This window comes from Sinohyriopsis cumingii, chromosome 5, assembly GCF_028554795.1.
Source record: "Sinohyriopsis cumingii isolate HCF-2022 chromosome 5, ASM2855479v2, whole genome shotgun sequence".
Taxonomy (NCBI): domain Eukaryota; kingdom Metazoa; phylum Mollusca; class Bivalvia; order Unionida; family Unionidae; genus Sinohyriopsis; species Sinohyriopsis cumingii.
Genome location: NC_142965.1, coordinates 29,589,541 through 29,612,440, shown reverse-complemented (window position 1 = coordinate 29,612,440; position 22,900 = coordinate 29,589,541). Strand labels below are relative to the sequence as shown.

General features: G+C 37.0%; 1 protein-coding gene across 1 annotated transcript in view; it reads left to right on the top strand.

The window, feature by feature from the left end:
* The window catches only part of LOC149798864 (uncharacterized), a 38,803-nt gene extending 16,582 nt beyond the window's left edge, over positions 1-22,221 (top strand). The window contains exons 2-7 of the mRNA XM_089957775.1: positions 13,930-15,781; positions 16,183-16,295; positions 16,639-17,003; positions 18,000-18,090; positions 19,440-19,519; positions 21,359-22,221. Of these exons, the coding sequence (XP_089813901.1) occupies positions 13,930-15,781; positions 16,183-16,295; positions 16,639-17,003; positions 18,000-18,090; positions 19,440-19,519; positions 21,359-21,400 (2,543 nt within the window). The 3' untranslated portion in view covers positions 21,401-22,221. The remainder of the gene's footprint in view (positions 1-13,929; positions 15,782-16,182; positions 16,296-16,638; positions 17,004-17,999; positions 18,091-19,439; positions 19,520-21,358) is intronic.
* The last annotated feature ends 679 nt before the right edge of the window (positions 22,222-22,900 follow it).

Genomic DNA, 22,900 nt, shown 5'->3' with positions numbered 1-22,900 from the left:
CAAAATCTGGAGTGACCAGGCACATTTCCCCAAAATTTCCTTATATATACCACATATATTTGTAAATTATACCTCAAGAACAGTCTGGTTATATTCTCTAGTGACTGCTTCATTAATTAACCACCAAAATACTTTCCGTTACTGGATTTGTTTTCAACATATACACTGTACAAAAAAATGCTCACTTTTTGGAGAATTTTTTTTTTTTTTTTGCAGGCAATAAAATATGTTGTTTGCGATTGCTATGAGCAAAAGCCATGAAAAGGAGTATATCTTATTTGCTAATTTGTTATTTCTGATGTTTTGACCTCTCAAAAATATCATTTATTAACCTGAGATGAAATTTTAAATTTGGCCTGTTATCCTTATATTTCGATTGATCATATGCAGAAGGGTAAAACTTGGAGGGTTTCTTTGTGATTGTTTTTGCTTATTGGACGCACGATTTCGTGTCCTGGCCACGTTTTACTTGAAACCCCCAACCTGTCTTACTTTTTGCTAAAGTTCGCCTGTCTGTGTGCATTTTAGACCGGTCTGCCTTAGAACTGGGGCCAAAAAGTCACAAAATCCGATTCCCACACCGTGCGAATTTTAAGTGTGAACAAATTCAGGTCTCAAAAAGTGCGTTTTTCCCTTTGTTTTTTGTAATGCGAGTAGAAAGTCAAGATTATTTGGTATCCTTGTAGAGCTAAGCCTGTCTACATTTCGGTAATACCACCCATTTTGGTGTATCATAAACGACCTTGATGTTTTAGAGCTCGGAAGTAGGGTACTACCTCCTGACGCATAAACGTGGCGTCAGGGGATAATGAGTTAATTAGGTAACTTGATAAACACATGTTACATGCACAAGGGGAAAATCAGCAATATGTTTCCATTTTCATTTCTAATAGTAATGTTATATGTGTTTACTATACCCCCACTCTCGTAATTACTTACAATGTGGTTATTATACCCCTCTGTAATTGCTTGTAATGTGTTTATTATACCCTCTGTAATTGCTTGTAATGTGGTTATTATACCCTCTGTAATTGCTTATAACGTCATAGTATAGTCCTCTATGATTGCTTATGATGGGTTTATTATACCCCTCTGAAGCTGATTGTAGTGGGTTTATTATACCCCTATGTAATTCCTTATAATGAGTTTATTATATCCCTCTGTAATTGCTGGAAATGTGTTTATTATACCCTCTGTAATTTCTTGTAATGTGTTTATTATACCCTCTGTAATTTATTGTAATGCGTTTATTATACCCTTTGTAATTGCTTGTAGTTTGTTGATTATACCCCTTGTAATTGCTTGTAATGGGTTATGGTTATGGGGCGCCGCGATCCATCATGGAAGCTTATTGATGTGTACTCAGAACGTGTGTGAATAAATAATGTTTGTGTAACAACTTGAGACTCCCTCGTTTTCATGACATGGTGTTAGATATGACTCCAAAAGATACATACACTTTTGCAGTGAGTGAAAATGGCGAAATTCCAGGCATCGGAGAGCTTTAACTTTGGGAAGCCAGTGGTGTGTCCGGATTGGAAACAGCGTTTCGCGCGCTTTAGGATCGCCACCAAACTAAATAAGGAAGATGAGGCAGTTCAAGTAAGTTCACTAATATATACAATGGGGAAAGAAGCAGAACAAATATTTAAATCGTTTGAGTTTGGTAACGACGAAGATGCCAACAAGTACGCCCCAGTTTTGCAGGTATTTGATGATTACTTCGTCCCCACTAGCAATGTAATCCACGAAAGAGCGTATTTCCACCAACTTAGTCAAAAACCAGGAGAGTCTGTGGAGGAATTTGTAAGAAAGCTGTATGAAATTGCCGATTATTGTGACGTTGGCGCACGAAGCAATAAGGGATCGTCTTGTAATTGGAATTCTGGATAAAGGGGTTTCGGAAAAGCTAGAAACGGAGGCCGATCTTACCATAGTTAAGGCCACACAAATAGCGGGACAGTCAGAACTGGTAAAACAAAAACAACCTCCCAGCAGGTAATTGGAAAGCTAAAGAGCACATTTGCACGATGGGGAATCCCAGAAATCGTAGTATCAGACAATGGACCCAGCTCACTTCCTCAGTTTTCAAGGAGTTTGCTGAGAAATACAACTTCAAACAAGTATTTACCAGTCCTCACTACCCACAAGCGAATGGTGAAGCAAAAAGTGGTGTTAAAATAGCAAAGTCATACTTAAACAGGATGATGTATTTCTTGCCTTGATGGCTTATAGAGCCACACCGACGGCTGCGACAGGTACCAGCCCATTCCAGTTGGTGATGGGACGCCAGATGAGGACCACCTTGCCCATTATTGGAAAGAAGCTAAACCCCAAGTGGCCAAACCTCAAAATCATCAGGCAGAGAGACCTTAAGACAAAACAAAAATATGATTTATTTTAGAATCGGCGACACACTACACGTAATTAACCAGATATTATTATATGCTCATTTTTTTCCCCGTTAACTTTAAATTGTCAAAATCGTTCAATATTCCCCGATACTGAACGCGCGCGACAATACACATATAGCATTCACGTGAATAAAGGAACTACTTTCTTTTGTAAATAAACAATGGACTCAGACGCCAGTACTTTTGATTTGTAAACAAATTATGTACACTCGCGTAAGAGGCTCTTTACGTTGTGGTTGTTTAAATTTGTTTCTGAATGAACTAAAACATGTTTCGTGGACTGCAAAAAACCCCATCTGTCTTGACATTTTCCGTTGATACAATGTTACGGATTTAGGCTAGCTACCTTATATAAATGACGGATTAGGTCCTTACAAATAACAAGGCATATAACTGTTTTCTTTAGCTGGTGATAAGAATGGCAAAATAAAATATACTTACAGTTTTACATCCTGAATTTCCTCAAAATGTTTTTTCTTAATTCTGCAAATCCGAATTACATGAGCCATGTCATAGGTTTTCAATCTGGATTACACATTTCGAAAGTGTGCTGTAATTTCGATAATAAGTGCAATTGCACCCTCCGTACTGCACTCAAAATAAAATATACATTAAATTCCATAGCGTCTTTTTGAAAATCGCAATTGAAAGACTTCATATTTTTCCCACGTTATGATTTCAAACATTCAATGACAGAAACAGAAACACATTTGCAGACGTAAACAAGCTTCTCCCGCGCCACTTCAGTCCGATATATTTCATGTATAATTTGCACAGATGAATCCAGTCCACAATCACAAACTTTCGTCGAATCGAAACAAAATACCAAAATATATTCACTCCAGATCAAATGGAACAGGCGTTGCAATGCGCATTCATTCACAATATGACTGCAAATTTCAATTTTAACTAGACACGCCATTTGTTTTTTTTCGAAAGTTATGTCGACCGCGCGACTAAGTTCAAATTTATCTGGGCGGAGCTATGTGCGCATTAATAATGATGTCATTTTGTAATGTCAAATCTGCGCTTGTGTATTTAGTTTGGAATACGGCATTCATTCATTTACGTTGTTTCTTGTAGTGTATTTTGTTTATATAATTAAACCTTAGGTAGAATTAAAAAAATGAGCATATAATAAAATGGTTATTGCATTTGTATGGGAAAATATGAACTCGTTTTGTCGGAAGGATATACTGCACTCACAAGTTCGTGCAGTATTCATTCCGAAAACTCGTTCCTATTTTCCCATACAAATGCAGTAACCTATAATTACTGAGTGAGACAGCGACATAATTAAATGGCATGGAAATAATAACAAGCGGTCTACACCAGGCATAGTTATTCAAGCCGACAAAGACTGAAGAAGCTACTTGGTAAAAACTCCCCAAGGGATATACAAGTACAATCGAATCCATGTACAACGGATGAAAAGCCCTGAGAATATATTTCCAGTCAATACAAATTTGTCAACAGACATTGCAACAAAGTCCCCACAATGTCCTGTCAGGACTCATTTGGAGTCCAGCACAAAGGCTCTCGGTAACATGGAGCCCTTGCCACCATCTGATGAGTCTACCACCCAGCGTGACCAAGTGCAGCCGACTCCCAGAGAACCAGCTGTACCCAATGGGCCCAGCAGTCCAAACACTACAGTGCTGACGTTAAGTGGGATAGTCGTCCGAAAACCAGCCAGGTTCAGTCTAAGAATGTAACTTTTATAAATGTGCCAAAGCGTAGTTTAGTATTCGATTTCTGAATTATTTCAATAAAATTGGACGTTTAGATTTCTATAGTATTAAAATCAGGACTAACCTGTGCAAGTTTACAGTAACCTATTTTATAAATCAATTCGGTCAAATTCTTTCAGTGGACAGTTCAGATACAAAGACAGTAAATACATTGCTTACTTATTTAGTGTTTCATATTGGCGGTATTGATTCATTTTTCCCTATCTAGTCATAAGCAAGATGTTATGTTCGGATGATCTCAAAAGAGGGGAGATGTGTGGTATCGTAGTTTACTTGCTAGTTCTAACTAATAATTGCTCCCCTTAGTGGCTGCAACATTAGATAGGGACTGCCCCCGGAAGCAGGGGGCGCGGCGATCCATCATCGAAGCTTATTGATGTGTACTCAGAACGTGTGTGAATAAATAATGTTTGTGTAACAACTTGAGACTCCATCGTTTTCGTGACAATACCGATCTGTAATTGCATGTAATGGGTTTATTAAACCCCTCTGTAATTGCTTGTACTTTGTTTATTATACCCCTCTGTAATTGATTGTAATGGATATATTATACCCCTCTGTACTTGTTTGTAATGGGTTTATTACACCCCTTTGTAATTCCTTGTAATGGGTTTACCCCTCTGTAATTGTTTGCTATGGCTTTATTACACCCCTCTGTAATTACTTGTGATGGGTTTTTTATTATCATTATCATCATCATCATCATCAGTCCCGTAGTCTGGTAGACCGTTGGGACACCGCACTAGACCGAACAACCAGCTTCCTCCATTCGACTTTCCGTCTTTCTCAGAAAATCGATCAATGTCAAGCCTGTCTACTCTCGAATGTTATCTTCCCACCTCTTTCTTTGCCTGCCTTTCTTTCTTCTTCCTTGTGCAGTGCCTTGCAGGATTGTCTTGGCAAGTCCTGGTGATCGTGAGACATGCCCATACCACTGCAGTTTCCGTGGTTTTTTTTTTACTGTGATCAGGTCATCGTGAGGCCCAATGGCTTATCTTATCTTTTGCCGAATTCTTCATTGGTGACTTGGTTTTTGTATGTGACGCCGAGGATCTTTCGGAAACATCTCATCTCTGTGGCCTGTATCCTTTTCTCTAAGTCATTTGTTATGGTCCATGATTCGCAGGCGTAGAGAAATATGGAGATCTCCAGTGAGTGCATCAGTCTGATATTATACTCCTCTGTAATTGTTCGTAATGTCATTATCTCTGAAATAAACAAGGTGTACTTGAAAACTATATTGAACAGCCTCAATTAGAAACAAATAATAGGAACTAAAATAACTTTTTCTGTTGTCTAATCGCAGAAAATATCTATATGTAAGATTTCAACAATCCACAAACTGTATCAGATGCGGTAAATTTAATAATTTCGTGCCTACCCTTTAGCGTACTAAAGGGGGGACGGGGGGTGTTGCCCAATGCGCCAATGATTTTAAATTTTAGCAGCAATTTGTCTTTCTCTCGTAATTCGTTTTCTTGGGTTGTGCGGGGGGGGGGGGACTTTAGACGACGAATATATGTAGTTTTATTAGTCAAGTTCTAAATTGCCCGTTTTATTTTCATCAGCAGATTTTTTTTCCGACGCCAGTGTTAACGCTTTAATTTTGTTGATATGCAAAATATATTTGACGAAAATCGAACTCGTGGGTTCATTTTTAAAATTTTGATAATCGACTATTGAGCCCACCACTAACTTCAATCCCTTATTTTATTTTCGTAAGTGGGATGGCTTTGGAAAACTTGCTTGAAACCATTTTAATTACCCTTTTGATTGTATTCCTATTGTATAGTGTGTCGTACTCTGATGTGGTTCCGTTACCGCTGTCATTGTGAAGCATGAGCTTCCTTTTACTATCCATTAAAAAATAAGTAATGGGTTTCATTTCATATTCGTCAACAATATATCATTCATGTCTATACATTGTACAAACAAAGGTGTCATTGTAAGTCAGACTATTTTTGCACGATTAACCACATGCGTGCATACCGTAACACACACGAAGTAGAGCAAACAACATGTTTTTATGACAGTAATGATTCGAAACTTGGATTCAAAAGCTTTTTGGGTTCTTGCCAATGCTCAACTATATAAAGTCATCTGTTCCTCACAATTAAGTCGTGTTTAGAGCGAGAAATCGTTTGATACCACCGAAATTGTACAAAATAGTAGATTTTAAACACAGCTCCTCCAAGGCTTGCGAGGGTAACAACAATCAATCATTTATTTTATATGAGCCGGCAACTTAGCTCTTCTTTCTAGCATGCAGGTGCATATATCACCATAAATTATACACGGAAATGAAAAATGGATGACTATTTAGGCCGATAACTGATAGCGGTTTCGCCTTTGACTGATGAGATGCAATTGTCCCGCCAATAAGTTTAAAGTTAGTCACGGCCGCTCAACTCGTGTTTGACAACAGGCATATGATGTATTGAATAATAACTATCAACTGTTGTGAAACCAAAAGGACAGATTTTGCCCAAACTAGAGAAAAGTATTCCACCAGGAAACTATCAGGGACTTTCACTTTACCTTGTTTCAAAAGGCAGACGTTAAGTTGCATATGGCTTGCTACTCTGCAATGGTAGAACTAAAACGATAATCAAGTTTTACCTGGTTCCTTTTGATAATGCAACTCTCATGCATAGCTAATTCCATTAACACATTGACATGTGTGCCATACTCTTGGTTTTGACTATATTTGCTGCTTGATAGCTGTTTTTTGTTTTATTTGTTTTCTCAGGGCACTTTCAACGCATTAATAGGTATATCATGCAAAGGTAATGGAATTACATGCCTTTCCTAGGGTCACAATGAGGCAGCGAAATAGCCGGCCGTGGTTTGTCCGATCTGCATATTGAACCCACAACCCTTGCATAGCGAATAAGACTATCTATAACTGAGTTGCCGTTGACCCAAAAGTACAGCAGTACCATGAAAATGGATTAAGCTAGAAATATCGATATCCATGCGCTTTAAATATAAAACGTTACCGTCTGGGCATATGATAATTCAACGTATGTTAGAACAATATATGAAGAACGAAGAGAAAGGTAGATATCAATAATGTCCTAGTTATGACTCAGAAGCGAAGTCTTTCGGGGTAGGGCTTGACTTTGGAGTCAGTATTAGTTACATGCATACATTGATCTTTGCATGCTAGTAAGTGTATATGTGGGTACAGCGTAAGGATGTCAATAGTTCCATATTGTAACCAAAGGGCTAAGATGTTGGGGGCAGGGAAAGACCTTGGGGTATCAGTCTTACATGCGTTGATACTTGGCAATTGATCGCATGTATTGACTCTAATACAAGCGAGACACACATATTAGGAATTGTATGAAACTGATGTATAATCACCCCATCACCTCAAGCCTCACCATAAGGGGCGCTATCGAAATTTCTGCATGTCGCCACAACCTATACTCGTACAGTTTTCACTGACTCAAGTGTCATGTGTCACCTCTAAAAGTGTAGGAGGAATTAAAGGCCATTACACGGGTAATTACGTACATCGGTGTGTATATATGTCGTAGCGTACTAACGGGGTGTGGGAGTGGAGTGGGATCAGGGTGGGTGGCGGACGGGGAAGTTGACCCGGGCGTCAGAGGTTTTGGGGGTTGGTGGCCAAAAACAGCTGATAAAACTAAATTGCAGGAAAATCGTTGACGGGGTCATCATCGTCGCCCCGGGCACCATTTACCACTTAGTATGGCACTGTACGTATGGATGGGCTGTATATCCCTGCCTGAAAACTAATTACGCAAAACTCAACAAATGTGTCATTGACGAACAACGGTATGCCCCTAGATCTGACATAATCGAGGATAAAAAAACAACCCCCAACCTCCCAAACTGAGACTTGCCCAGATTCATCGAGTTTAGCGAAAGTTTTGTATTACTACATCATCTCCCAGGTACACCAGGGGTGGGAGAAAATGATGACTCCACACCTCTGCTTGTATATGGTTTCGTCAAGGGCAACGTAACTACAATGTTTCACTGACATGGACACAATCATCAAATTTCGGTGTATAAACTCTCTCAAATTGAAATGAAAGTTACCATTTAACAAAAGATATGTCTCAAGTTTTCATGCACAACAAATATGCTTCTATAATTAAAAGTTTATCGATCTGACTCCGATTTAGAAATATTGTTTAATTACGAATTCCAAACAAATATTTATGTAGTGGCTTCATATATAATACTATGAGACCATCTATCTATTCACACGCATACTGCCAAACTTGCTTTCAAATACATTATTAAGAGCAGAACATGTTATTCTGTTTGCTTCTCTGGGACATGCAGGATCTATGGATCTAAGCAGGTATTTATGTTAATTATGCAATACATGACTACACATTTCATCATAAAATTTCACCTCTTAGTTATAGGCACTCTAACCACAGCTGGACCCGTGGCTGTCTTTACTCACCTGTATTATTATAACTTGTCCAGAAATTTAAATGTGATATTTATTTGTACGTGTACTAACAGGGTCATGACCAATTTTGCATCAAAGATAGTTGCAGCGTACAGATGATGTAAAACACTTCATTCAGATAAGCGGTGTTCACTTGACTGCATCCATTTATTATTCCGTACTAGCATAAATGTGTGCGTTAGTGTTGCTCAGTTGATCTTACACTGTTCCAGACAAAAACTTTATATTATTAGAAAAAAATTATAAATGTATACATCAGCCACAGGACTGTGATCAAATTGTACCGGGGCTTGGGTGAGGGGTTGGTGGGTCGTGCCTAGTGCACAGGTACGGATCATTCATTCAGGGCTGTAGAGAGCGATCACGGGCCCTGGGGTTAGAAACAGCCGGGCCTCTCCTAGTTCTTATTCAAACAAAAATTTTCTTTTATAAAATTAAAAACTGTTGATCGGCCCGGGCTCGCTTACGGGTACTTTGTATTTTATGAATCCTGCTGGGATCGAACTGATGAAAAAGAATCAAACGAATCTGGGGCTGTTCAACTGCTTATTGCCAAAGTCGTGTCGGCAAAATCCCGTTGGCTATATTCAAAACGTATTTAAAAGGAAGACAAGAAAGCCGGTTTTGATGTACTCAAACCTATCTCAATTTTAAGACACGAATTGCTGCACCAGCTGGTTCAAATACAGTGTTTTATTACTTGCCGCCGTAAAACTGTATTCGTTCAAAGAAGTTCTCAGAAATTAAAGTTTTTCAATAAAAATTGATATTGAATATGGCGATCTAGGGTCAACTGGACCGACTTTAAAAGCTTGTCTGAAACTGAAGGTTATGTGCAGTTTCGTTCGAAATAAGTTGGATTTATTTTTGTACTTGTGAATAAAGGAATCAACTGCAAATAGTGTATTTCGTATATTGAATGATTGGAGAAATACCTCTTCGAAGTCCGAGTGAGTTCTTAACTTTAACCAATTAGACAAAACAGATGAAAAGATGCTGAACTTGGTCAGAAAATTAACAGTGACTCAAACTTCATTAAGAACCCTATCACTAATTGTGAAGTTCTATGTGACCCACTGTTATGCGTTGGGGTGGGATGCTCCCAATATCTATTTGAATTACTGTGGAATTTCCACCCTGGCTCGTTTTTGTAGGAAGTGAAATTAGTGATAGAGAGAGGTAAAGCTCCGAGCCCCCAGTCAGAAATACCGACAATTAAATTATTAAGAACACAAAGGTGAAATTCAAAGAATAACAATTTAATACAAAATAAACGATATTAATTTCTCAACCAATCTTCTTCCTCTCGACCATGTAACAACCTATTTCGTCATGTGATTATAGTGTGAGATGGCTTTCCCTTGTAACTGGTTTCTACTCATCTGTGTTTACTTCGCCAATTCCTTTCCTCCTTCTTGCGTTCTCCGTACTCCGATTCTTCCTATCCTCTTCCCCTTTTGTCTCCTTTTCTCCTCCTCCTTATCTCTCTCTTTCTCCAGCAACTAGGCTTGTTCTCGGCCTACTGCCTTGTTCTATCCTGTCTCTCTGAGACTGGGGACTTGACTACCTGGTAGTTCTGTCCCCAAAAGCTTCCTTTACGAAGCTTTCTGTCCTTGAATATACCAAGGTTTTTCCCGCCAAATCACGGTGGCTCCCGGAGTTATTGCTACAACTTGTCAGCACGATGCTTCACAATGACTAATTCGTTCCCAGCCTAAATGACTGTTAAATTCTGGTTCGAATTGATGGCCCCACCCTTCCTCAGTTCTGACTGGATATCAATTCTACCCCAGTCGCTCGAGCTTAACAGACGAGCCTCAGGCCATCTGTCAACGCGGCGAGATTTACAATAGCATCGAGGGTTCTTTGTTCGAGCACAAAGCTTCTATCATCTACATGTGAGTTTTAACACCTAACGAAGAGAACTCTTGTACAAACACAAATCGCCACGGCAGTACAGGGTCGACATACTCATGGCGCTAACCCATCCCTTTGTTCTTGACTTACGTAATCGCGGGCAGGCAAATGTGACACTAATCTTGCAGATCTCGTGCAATAGCCATATCATCAATCTGTCAGATCCTTTACCAAAACAAGTTCAAGCGGTTATTAAATAAAATAATTAATGAACGCACAACAAACCACATTTAGCGATTCGACTTTGAACTAGACTCGGACGTGGAACGAACAAATTGAAACTAAATTAGCTTCTATTAATCAGAGTGGGAGTAAAACGCTAACACAGTTCTACACAAATAGATCACGAGAACAGATTAAAGATGTTAGATGCATAATAATTATTAAGACAAATATTCATTAAATTACCTACTGAAATACAAGTCTTCTAAGCAGAATGAGAAAGAGCAGATGATTTATCTAACGTTAGACAATCGAGTTGAGATGGACTAGTGAAATGAATGCCGTGGAGAGTTTGATGGAGAAAAGAAAAATTATGACTTCCTGTATAAAAGCAGCTTATGTTTTAGTGCAGATTTTGAGAGATAACAAGAAACGGATAAAAGATGCTACATCCAGCTAATGTTACAAGAAACTATACGCTGAGATTGAACAATCTAAACCGTTTCGGAAGTTAAGACGAGGAGCTGGAAATGGACAACAAATTGGTACTGAAGCTGTAAAGTTGGTGGTGTACAGTGGTGCATATAATAAATGCACAACAAAAGCTAGATGTGCTTGTACGGTACCAGATTGCTAAATTTTTTTAATGATATTCTTTTTCAAGTATTGTTCAATGTAATAGAAATATTTTTCATCAATTTTGATTGTTATCGCATTAAAATCTGTGCTTATTTACATTTCTCTTTCATGAATATATATGTCTTTTGGTTATAATGCTCTTTAACTATTTCTCGCTCAATTGTCTGAAGTTGTTCTAGTTGGAATAGGTTGATCAAATATCGATGTCTTCGTTAATGATTTTTTTTACTTAACTAGCATTTGTTACGACTCGATATTCTACAAATAATTAACAGAAAAATTGAAACCAAAAAGTTTTGTAAAATTCAACAAAATAGTTGAATTCTTTAAGTTATAAATGATGTATCAATAGTCATTTACATTCTGATATACCAGTAGTCTTGATGTATCACAGTGATATAATCCAGAATGTTTTTGAATGAGTTCTCAATAATCCCCAAATAATATTTTAGTCGAAAATGCCAATGAGATATTTTAAATACATATTTCCTCTCAAATTATATCTGAGTACAATATCAACCATTTCCAGACTACTATTAAAAGGAACGAATAATCTCCTTAATCTGAATTTTATATGCATCCCCACTTAACCTATGTCGCAAAAATATTTTCTGAACAAAATCAATCATCTTAATGGATACGTACTTTTAAACTGTGAACATGTTCGTTTATAGAACCTTCTTAGGTCATATTCAGGGCTAGGTCTTTAAATCAAAACCCATGTAAACAACTATTTATAACTTACAAACAAGATAAAAAGCAGGTATGCCCCAAAACTCTATACTCATTCATGGATAAATGTTAGACACACAATAAATTAGAAACATATAACACATTATATCCTTTAATCTTTCATTAATATTTATTTGTGTTGTGTACAATAATTTCACTTTTATTTGTGTTGTGATTTTGCACAGGCTATGCCTATAACTGTGTTATCTCACCAGCTGTCATAGAGTAGGTTAAATGTGATCATTTATCGTGCATGGTAGAAGAGCGTAATAATTTTGAGTGATTTAGTAGTTTTGTAACTGTGTTATCATTCTTAGTTTTATTTTACAAAATAATACCCTAGATGTTTTCATTGTTTCTATAACTGCACCAGCTCATATTCAAAATATTTGCCCAGTATACCCTTAAGGCATTAAAGAGATCTAAAACCGTGCCAGCAATTCATAATTTGTATTTGTAATTTTCTCGTTTCACAGTGCTGGAGTTATTACAAAGCAACACCATCGTATCCCACGTGTGTGTTAGTGCCAAAATTGAAAGAGAGATAAAAATGTTATCGTTGACCTTTCGGTGAATAAGTTCTTTCGAAGCAACAACGTTGTAACCGTAAACATAAGGGAATTGATTTAAAATTTACAAGCGTCAATATGTATAACCAAGGGTACAAGATAAATAGAAAATTTAGGCAATAGATTTAGATTTATTATGTAAGAGTTGAAGAGACTCATTCTGCACTCGTAACTCCCCAGCATGCCTATTTTGCTATTGTGCCAGGTGAAGCAAGTTTTATAGGGCACCAAATAGTTCTCACTACTATCGATTACAACACTGTTCCACATAGTAGGATTCAAGTTATCATATGTCTATTGGCCCTTCTCCCTTTACCTGGTTGCTATAACTCCAATAGTATTACCATTTTTACTATCAAACCAACATCTTTTGATGACAGCGTGTCAAAACTATGTTAAGCCTCCATGACCAGCCTCCATGTCCAGGCTGTAGATTCCTCAGAATTGAATCAAACTGTTTACGAACTCTAATTACCATATATGGTAGCCTGTCGTAACCAAAAAGAGAATGAAAGACATTGTTGGTATGAACATTTGCCACCCATAAACTATGTGTCAGTGTTAAGTGTCTTCCATGATTTAACTTTACTTCAAAATGGTATTCTGGCGCAAGCTGTAAGCACTATGCAATATCCAACAAGCATGCACTTTATGATTAATGCTTACACATACTTTATTGTTGATTTGCGGTTGTTGATGTTGTTTTTTTTTAATAACATTGCTTGCAGTCTGAAATATATTTGGATTTATTCCCACCAAACTTATATTGAGGGTGGAGAGGATGGTGTCAGACATCACAACTGTATACCTGCAACAGACTGCTTACATGTCGGAAGTCTTTGATCAGTTGAACTATGCCCACCCACACCCCTCCGGATTTCACGATGAAAAGAAACTTATCTACTTATCTACTATTATTGAATGTCTTTCATTGCAACTTCCTTCTCGAAAGTGCAAATTCAATCTCGCGTGACTCAATTAAAGTTACTTTTTATTTTATCGTACATTGTTTTGACACTATAAAACAAAAGTGTAAAATTAAATGTTTATTATGCATCTCCGTCCACGTTGGACCAATGCATTTACCATTGCATGCTGCAATGTGCAGTTTGCCGAAAATCACCTTTATCAAAATGTTATGCTTGACTGAGAAATGACTGGGAAAGCTACATTCTATTATTTCACAAATTAAATATTAACTTAATCCAATCTGAGAATAAGAATGTCTGCAAAAATGGAAGGGCAGATTTCGAAACTATATCAAATAATACTAATACTTCCTATTTCAGGACAGCTGGGAATTCCTGTGTCTCCTGGAAATAATACATTTGAAATGGGTCTTTTGGATCCATTTTCACAGGTTGGTCCTCTCACCCCCAGTGTCACAACGAATGAACCTCCCTCTGTAGATTCGATGCAATATATTACAACACGGAAAGATATGAACTTTGTAATAGGATCCAGCACTCATCCTACCCATCCATTTCTTGATAACTCAGTAGTTCCCTCTACAACTTCTAGAGCTGACACCACGACGGGCAGTGGCACCAACCCAGTAATTGGAAGATCCGTCTCCGATCAAAGTACAGTAGCGGATGCAAATAGTACACACATAGATTCTCCGATTGAAGGTCATGTCTCTCAACAAAGTTTGGGAGTTGGCAGTTTGGCCGCGGGTAGCCAACCCATCACGGGTTCTCCACTTTCATTATTTAATTTTGAGGAAAGTGCAGTCATAAGAGATGTCGACACTGTATCTGGCCATTCTGTTTCTCCGAATATAGACATTAATACGAAGGGAGAGGGGATATTAAATTTAATAGTTACAAGTAACACAAATGTTCCTCTAGAAAGTCATCTCATGTTTCCAGATAGTAATAAGATCACCGATAAACCAATAGTTTTTCCCCAGAGGGTGAGAGACTCTTCGTCAGTTGATTTACACCCCACGACAAATAAAGTTGATTCCAAGCAGCAGGTTGAGTCAGTTGCTGATAAGAGTAACGAAAAGGCTCCAACTTGGGTTCTCTCAAAAAAGGATACTACTTTTGTCGTCAGTTCTACAGAATCACCCAATGTGGAAAGAAGTCCGATAGTTGAAGGCACGGTGATAATGGATAAACCTGCTGTTATGTTTATGTCAGGAAGAAATGCAGATAGTATTGAGAAAGGAGAAGCTCCCTCTTTGTTTGAGACAGATGTTGGAAAAAAAGGAAACAAAGCGACGAATTCTCTGGCGTTTGAAGCCAGGTCCGAATTTTTAAACCAATCTCCAAATGAGATCGACAAAAATACGGCCATCATTGAGCTGCAAAATGGAGTAAAGACAATAGACTTAAAAGCATCTCCTTTCCCTATCAAATCAAGAGGAACAAATGGTTCAAACACATTAAACAACCGTCCTCCTGAGATACCAACCTTGGTGCAAGAGAAAAAAACGAAGTTACTGGCAGGCAGTTCTGCAAAAACACCATTTAGATGGGACCAAATTCTTTCTATGTTGACACAGGGTAACCCAAGTCAGGAGACACTGATGATACCTGGAGGAGCGGGGGCCGCAGTTAATATAAGAGTCGATGATACACAATCAAACGTTTCCTCTAATGAAATTGGATTTCAGGTAGGATCTCCACGCGACTTTAGATCTTTGAATCCTACTGGTGAGCCCGATCCTATGCACAGTGGTATAGTTTTAATTCCAGATGCCATTGAACAGGCCAGACGAGCAGGCGGCATGCAGATCAGTGGATTCCCAGTGGATCTTCAACCTGACTCTTTTTCATCCAGACAAGGTGCAACAGCCAGCATGAAATCAAGTTTGACAGGGAAGCAGCAAATCGCGTCGGATGTGGCAGGAGCGATGCTTTTTGAAAGTTTAAGTATACCAAAGCAGCAAACAATAAATGCAGGAGGAATGAGCATAGATTTGGCAAGTATGCAAGATAACACAGTGCCAGACATGGGGATGTCTGGAGGACTAGGTATTTCACAGGGAGGCAGTGCACTGGAGGCTGGTGGGTTGACCATGCTTCTGACCTCTAGCCAGAGGGGAATCAGTGGACTGCCACAGGTTGACAATATCCCGCCCCCGCCGCCAACCAATCACTGTGACTACTACAAGGAAAATTCGGAAGATATAAGGTACAACGCCTCATTACTAATTCACGCGGACAGACACGACTAATTCAATGGATATCTTTCTGTACATCATATATAATTGGTACCGTCATAATTAACGAAATAACAAACGAAAGCGAACGAACACAATGTTGATTGTGTATTGCAATTATTTTATTCAGATATCTTTTGTAATTGTAATCATCAATATCATAAGAATATATGAAAATAATTAGTGTGATATTAACTTAAAAAATTGATGGTATTGCTCATGTGTTTTTAATTTTTGCACAACAATTATATATTTTCATAATGTTTTAAAGGAACTGATGTAAAACTCTATAGATTTTGATTGGAAAGTACTCTGAATTACCTGTATCATGAAGTTATAAGTCATTTTTTACATAAAAAATATTTGTTCACAGGTTCTACTATGTGAGGGACTCGACTGGTTGGATAACGCAACGATGTCCTCTGGGAACGGGGTTCGACAAAAGGAGCTGTCAATGTTCCATATTCCTCACTGCACGACCTGAGGGTAATGAATCTTCCATGATGTAACTTTTTCATGTCGATGCATATTCATGCTGTAATTGATGCAGATATGGAACTTTTCTGTGCTTCATAAAACCGCAAAGCAGACGCTATGATCGTCTGGTTAACATTTGATTATCAAGAACAGTTCTGCTACTTTGTGTCAGACCCAGCGATAAATCATATTTGCTTCAGCTGGAAACTTTATGTACTGTCAATGTAGGAAGTGCAGACTGTTTGGAAACTAAAGACGTGACCTTCGTATGTGTATATATATATATATATATATATATATATATATATATATATATATATATATATATATATATATTCTCTCATCTTTGCAGGCTGCAAGTCAGAACTTTCACTAAATTTTAACAATGGACAAGTTCAGGACGTTTCCGGGAACAGAATTCCGGTGGGAATCAATAAAATCAACGTGGATAAGGACGGACAGCATGCTATTCTCGGAGGTGATGGCAGGATAGTTTTATGGCGGTACACCAACTACGACTTCCTGAACCACCTGATCATCAAACTGAGTTTCAATCCAGATGTGGACGGAACCGGTCTTCAGGTTCTTTTTGGGAATTGTGATTTGATAACAGGCGACCCGTCCATCGGAGCTGTCATCAACAGTGACAAGAAACAAGTGTCATTTGCATTGAAAATAAGAGAATTAAAGCCTAAATTTATAACATTCCCGATTACGGTGAGGTTCTCTTCCTTATTAACACTATGGTTTCGTAGTCTGGTATTGCTATGGCTGTTTCTGATTATAGATACCTAAACCGTGCTATCCCAAGGGATACTAGCTAGTGCCGCTTTCGACAAACACAATACAAGATAAACAATGTATTTTCTGGCATAGTGTAAAATATAGACACGAGAAATATTGTATATAATAATTTAGAGCGCGACATACATTGATATGTTATTTTGCCATTTATTAAGCATCTTTGATAATGATAAGACACCAGTTATCATTAATTATGTATATGAAATTCTGTAATAAGGCAAAATTTAATAGGGGTGAAAATAAATATGTGTCGACAGTCAGTTATTCAATAATTCTGCTAGCAACTCTTCGTGAGAATTTCGTTTAATTTAAGCATCTACTTGTGGTCATCGTAATAGATGTGAGGATGAAGAGAGAGAGAGAGAGAGAGAGAGAGAGAGAGAGCATTCAAATTTCCAGTACGAACATTTTATATCAGAAAATTGGTATTTATGCTGCCATTGTCATATCCTTTTGTTGGATGAAAGATAATATATTAAATGAATGTGTGATGTCAAATAAGGATGAAACAGGATAGAGTTTGATTATTTCAAATATTATAATGCAAAGTTCAGTAAAGCAAAATGTATCTGCCAGTCCTTGCCTGAAACAGTAGTATTTCAGAATACATTATAGTAAACACACAAAAAATTATTATGTTCTGCAATGACTGACTGGAAAAATAAATTAAAGGAAATAAATTGCAAAACAAAGGGTGTGTTTGGGATCTTAAAATAAATAAATCGCCAAGCGTTAAAAGCCGTTTGAATTTTGATTTAAAACAAACATTTAACTGACTCTTTTCGCATTAGATGTTTTAATAATAATAATAATAATAATAATAATAATAATAATAATATTATTATTATTATTATTATTATTATTATTATTATTATTATTATTATTTTTATTACTGTTGTTGTTTTATAGCCGGGGCAATGGCATCGTGTGGAGTACCGCTATGACGCTACGACTTTCTCCGTCACAATTAACGGTGCGAGGAAGGAAGTGCCAGTAGAAGGTAAATGTCAACAGGTTTACATTTTAAATCAGTAATGACTACACACACACACACACACACACACACACACACACACACACATATATATATATATATATATATATATAGAGAGAGAGAGAGAGAGAGAGAGAGAGAGAGAGAGTTTTAAACGTAAATATTCACTTTGACCATTCTGAAATATTCTGTTGTTCAAGAGATAAAATTCAGTCTAATTGAATCGATATTTTCTTTCTTTTTCCCAACGCTCTGCTCTGCTTTGCTCCAATTTCAAGACAAACTTCCAGTTGACGACACTATTTAAAAACATCCACTATCACAGAGTAGTAACGACTATATATTCCGGTGGTTGCGATTTTTAAAATATCAATTTGGACTCTATATTTCTGATCCCATTTCGAACAAAAGTCGAACATTAGTTTATATCATCAAGATCTTGGAATTGTTTGATAATGACGACTTCAACGCATACCATCGAGGCAATCTTGCATTTGACTGGATGTATTTATTACCCCACTGGAGGGCATATTTCTGATCAGACTTTGATCAGACTTGGAATGAGTTTATATCTCCAAGATCTCGTAAGAATCTAATATCGAACCAGATTCACACATATCAACGAAATATTCTTGCGACTGATCGACTAATCTTGTTAACAATCTAGAGGCAACATGTCTGGTCTTGTTTGATCAAACTTGGTATATGGTCTTTATCGTTGAAGTGGCGGACGTAGTCTAAAATGAGCGAGCTCCAACGGATGATTCGATATTACACTTGACTGGGTGAGCCTGGTGCCAATATTGAAGCCACATTGTTGATCCGACTTTGATCTGGCTCAGAATGTAGACTTTGCAGTAATATCACTATCTCAAGAAGTTCGATAATGAGACCCACGCATAATAATAAGGTGATCATACATCTGATTGGTTGAGTGGCTGAGCATATTACCACTCTAAAGGAAAAATTTGCCACTTTGACGAAGCTATGTTTTTATTATTAGGATCCTCGACAAGTTCGATAATGAGCGAGGTCTTTGTATGCTAATGAGGTTATGATGCATGTGTATGGCTGAATTTGTTATCACCCCAGAGATAGAATTTCTCATTAAATTATGAGTAAACAAAAATAATCAAGCAAGATGAACGCTTATTTTATATACCCACTGTAAATGGACCATTACCTAAAACCGAGCGGATAAAACATGACGTTAAAAGTTATTAACCGAGTAAATTTCTATTTATTTGTTGTAAATCGAACCTTATTTATTATTATTGGGGGAGGGATTTTTGTGTTTTGAGATGCATTACAAATATATACTGTCGTTAGATACGAGTATAATCTCCTTTTTTAAGGTTACATAAAGATTGAATCGGCTCCACTGGTCCTTGGCTACTGCGAGAAGTTTGGATCTTACAAGGGAAAACTTGATGAGGTACAATTACCAATTTAATTCTAAAATTGGAATTTTATGTTGTTACGAATCTATGGTCTTAACTTATGTAAAAGTTGAACCAACAATTTAAGTAAAATTCAACAAATAAATTTTTTCCAGAGAATACAAAGTGAAACTTGAAAAGACGCTTTCAGTATTGTGAATTAAATTCTAAATAATCCTAAATGTGTTATCAGAAGTACAAAAGTGTAGAATATTCCAAATGAATTTCAACAGTCTCGAATGTCCTGATATCCCACGATGATATAATCCAGTATGTCTTTGAATGAGTTCTCAATAATCCTAAAGTAGTGCTTTGATCCAAAACGTAAGTGAGCATTTTGTAATTCCAATGAATAATTTAAATAAATAATTCCTCTCAAACTATATCTCAATATAACTTTGGACTTTTAGATTCCCAACGATTAATGTTAAACTGGAATGAATAATTATTTACCAAACCTCTGTACACACAAACTTCTCTTGACCTGCGATGTAATAGATTTCGTTTAGAAAAACCCATTAACTCGTAAACAAGGTCAGGTCTTGAACTCAGATTCAAGTAAACTACTTATTACTTCTTAGAATCATGACAAAAAACTTTACCGTCAATCACAGACAAAAGTCAAGCACACAATATAAATAAAATATACATAATAATGTCTATTTTGTTTCATGAAACTCGAGAAAGTGGTTGTGTATATAATTTCCTTTATCCGATCAAGTGTGCATTTTTCTGCCCGTCCTTCATGTTCTGGCTGTAACTTCAGATGTGGGAGTTGGGGTGCATACTCCAATACCTTTGAGCTACGTAAACTTGTACTTTTTTGTGTCTCAAGAATTTCAGGTGTAGTATTTTGGGACGTTGAATTATAGCTGATTGGCGGAAGAGGGGGGGGGGACTGGAAACAATCTGTATTTTGGGATAAGTCTTATCATTGGCTGGTTTTTAGTGTCAACCGTTTTCAAAATATATACAAACGACTGCAGCTTCAATTTACTCCATATAAACATGCAAAGGAAAAATCTGGCATTATCTCCTACTAAAGCCGCATCCTAGTCAGTAAAGTTGTCACGTATAATCCGTTATCACATATGTATTGATATAAGCTGGTATTACTCTTTATTAAATCAATGAAATAAAACTATCCTGACCACGGAAGAGACGAGGTAATGATACCTTCGCATGTTAAAGTCGTACGAAAAGTTTTGTTAGGGTATTTTTGCGGTGAAAATTGTTCTTTATATTATTGGAGTTTGCAAATTTTGGTCCCTATGGTTTGGGAGTTGGGAGGCTCTGTACTCAGTTATGGTATTTTGGGGTATCAAAGTTTGGTTTCTGAGAGACTATATCACGCTAGATATATGTGACACTCCAAACCCATGCCCCGTATCTACCTATTTAAGCAACGTTTCCTGTAGGGGCACATCTTAGAGTATGTTTGGCATACTGAAACTGGATGCTTGTGGCCTATTCTCCACTTCAACTTTGCTTAAAAGTCGTGCCAGCACTTTAATGTTCATATCGTGTTTTTACTCACTGCCAATAAATTTCCAACTGATGCGTTTCTAGACAAACATTTATCGCGCACCAGTAGATTCCAAGGATTATTCTAGATTGTTTAAAACTAGTAGTCATGGCCCATAAATGGAGGTATCTTGTAAACCCCAGCTCCACAACAAATCTTTCTTTCTTATTTTCAGCACACCCTCTTGCCGCCTAAGAAAGTCATAGAGAGCCATGACTAATAATTTAATAAACAGTATGAAATATCCAGATTCAGATTTGCATTATAACTTATCTTACAAGAAAATATCATTTCATTTCTTTCATTTCAGTTTGAAATATACACCTGCATCCCTGAAGTAACTAATGTATGATCATGCATAAGAACACTTAAAGGAGATCCGGTTATATGAAAGAGTGCTAATGGAAGGAACATCCAATCGCAACTCTCCTACAATGAGACAAACACCGGAATGAACATCAGCCAGTATATTGCGAGTGTGATGCTCCTAACGTGCAGGTGTAAAAAGTAGTTAGAATGAGTGGGATCCACTTACTTACATTACAATACTTAACAATTGTATTTTTGTAAACATTGTACTTAATGTATTCCTTATCTTGCTAATTGCGTTTGTAACCATGTCCAGAAACTATATTGTTAACAACTATCAGAGTTTACGAAACAAATATTAGCTGTGTGGATGCACATTGCAGATTTAATTCGTGACTTGCATGTACTTTATATATGTACTTCTGCATTCGTTCTTCTTCTGATGAATTAAGTCTTGTATTTTAAGGACGCTATAGTTTTAATTTGACTTCATCTACCTCTTACTGAGCTAACTAATAGATGACTGATGTTTGCTAAGGAATAGACTAGTGTAACCGTCCGTAGGTTTTATAAACAGATGTAAGACCATGGCTTTACGAACTTACATATATTAATACTAGTAGTATATCCTTATGTCCATCGATTGCAGCATGCTCTTTTGATGTCTCGTTTCCATGAACCTCATTCCTGCAGAAGGCTTCTCTGGATCAGGGGATAATTATACTCAATTGGAAGTAGATACACCGATCTTGGAGTACTGTTGTGTATGATCCTGATTACTATTTCGTTGGTAATTTTTTGCTTTGGGAAATTATGTGATTTTTAGAAATATAGATAAGGTGACCAATTAAAATATTGACTTGATATTTTAATATTCTTTAAATATTTACATATTTGTGTTGCAAAATAAGGTTCCTTTCTAGCATAACACAACCAGCTAGTACAGACTGAACACATTTTGATGCATACCAGCTAGCATTGAGTGAACACATTTTGATGCATACGTACAGTGATTATACAGGTATTTTATTGTTCACACTTCGACACAAAAGAAGAAAGACAATTTCTTAAAAAGACAAAATCTTCCAAAATCTTTCGGACACACCAATTTATTTTAAGTCTCTTTTTTTTATTACGCAATATATTGGGGGAAACATTCTTGGAGGGATGTAGGATACTGTTTTTTTGTACAAGTAAATTAGATTTCTTTTTCAGACATGCAATTTTATTACATATAGTATTTTGCTGCACCTTTATGTTAGTACAACTAAAATAGCACGCAAAACGCAGGAAAATGTTTAGCAATCTGAAGCTTGTTTGATAGGAATTATAAGCACGAACTTGGAAATATGCATCTGGCAGTTTTGTAGCCATCAGATGACCTACATTGTGATGGTTTGGCCACGGCTCTAAGAATTCAACTCCAGGTACAAAATTTGTGACCTCTGTAGATTGGTCCAACAACTGTAAAGATTAATAGAGAAAGCTGTGGAACTTCGTTGACAGTTTTCAGCAAAATTGATCCTTATATCAAGAATATATG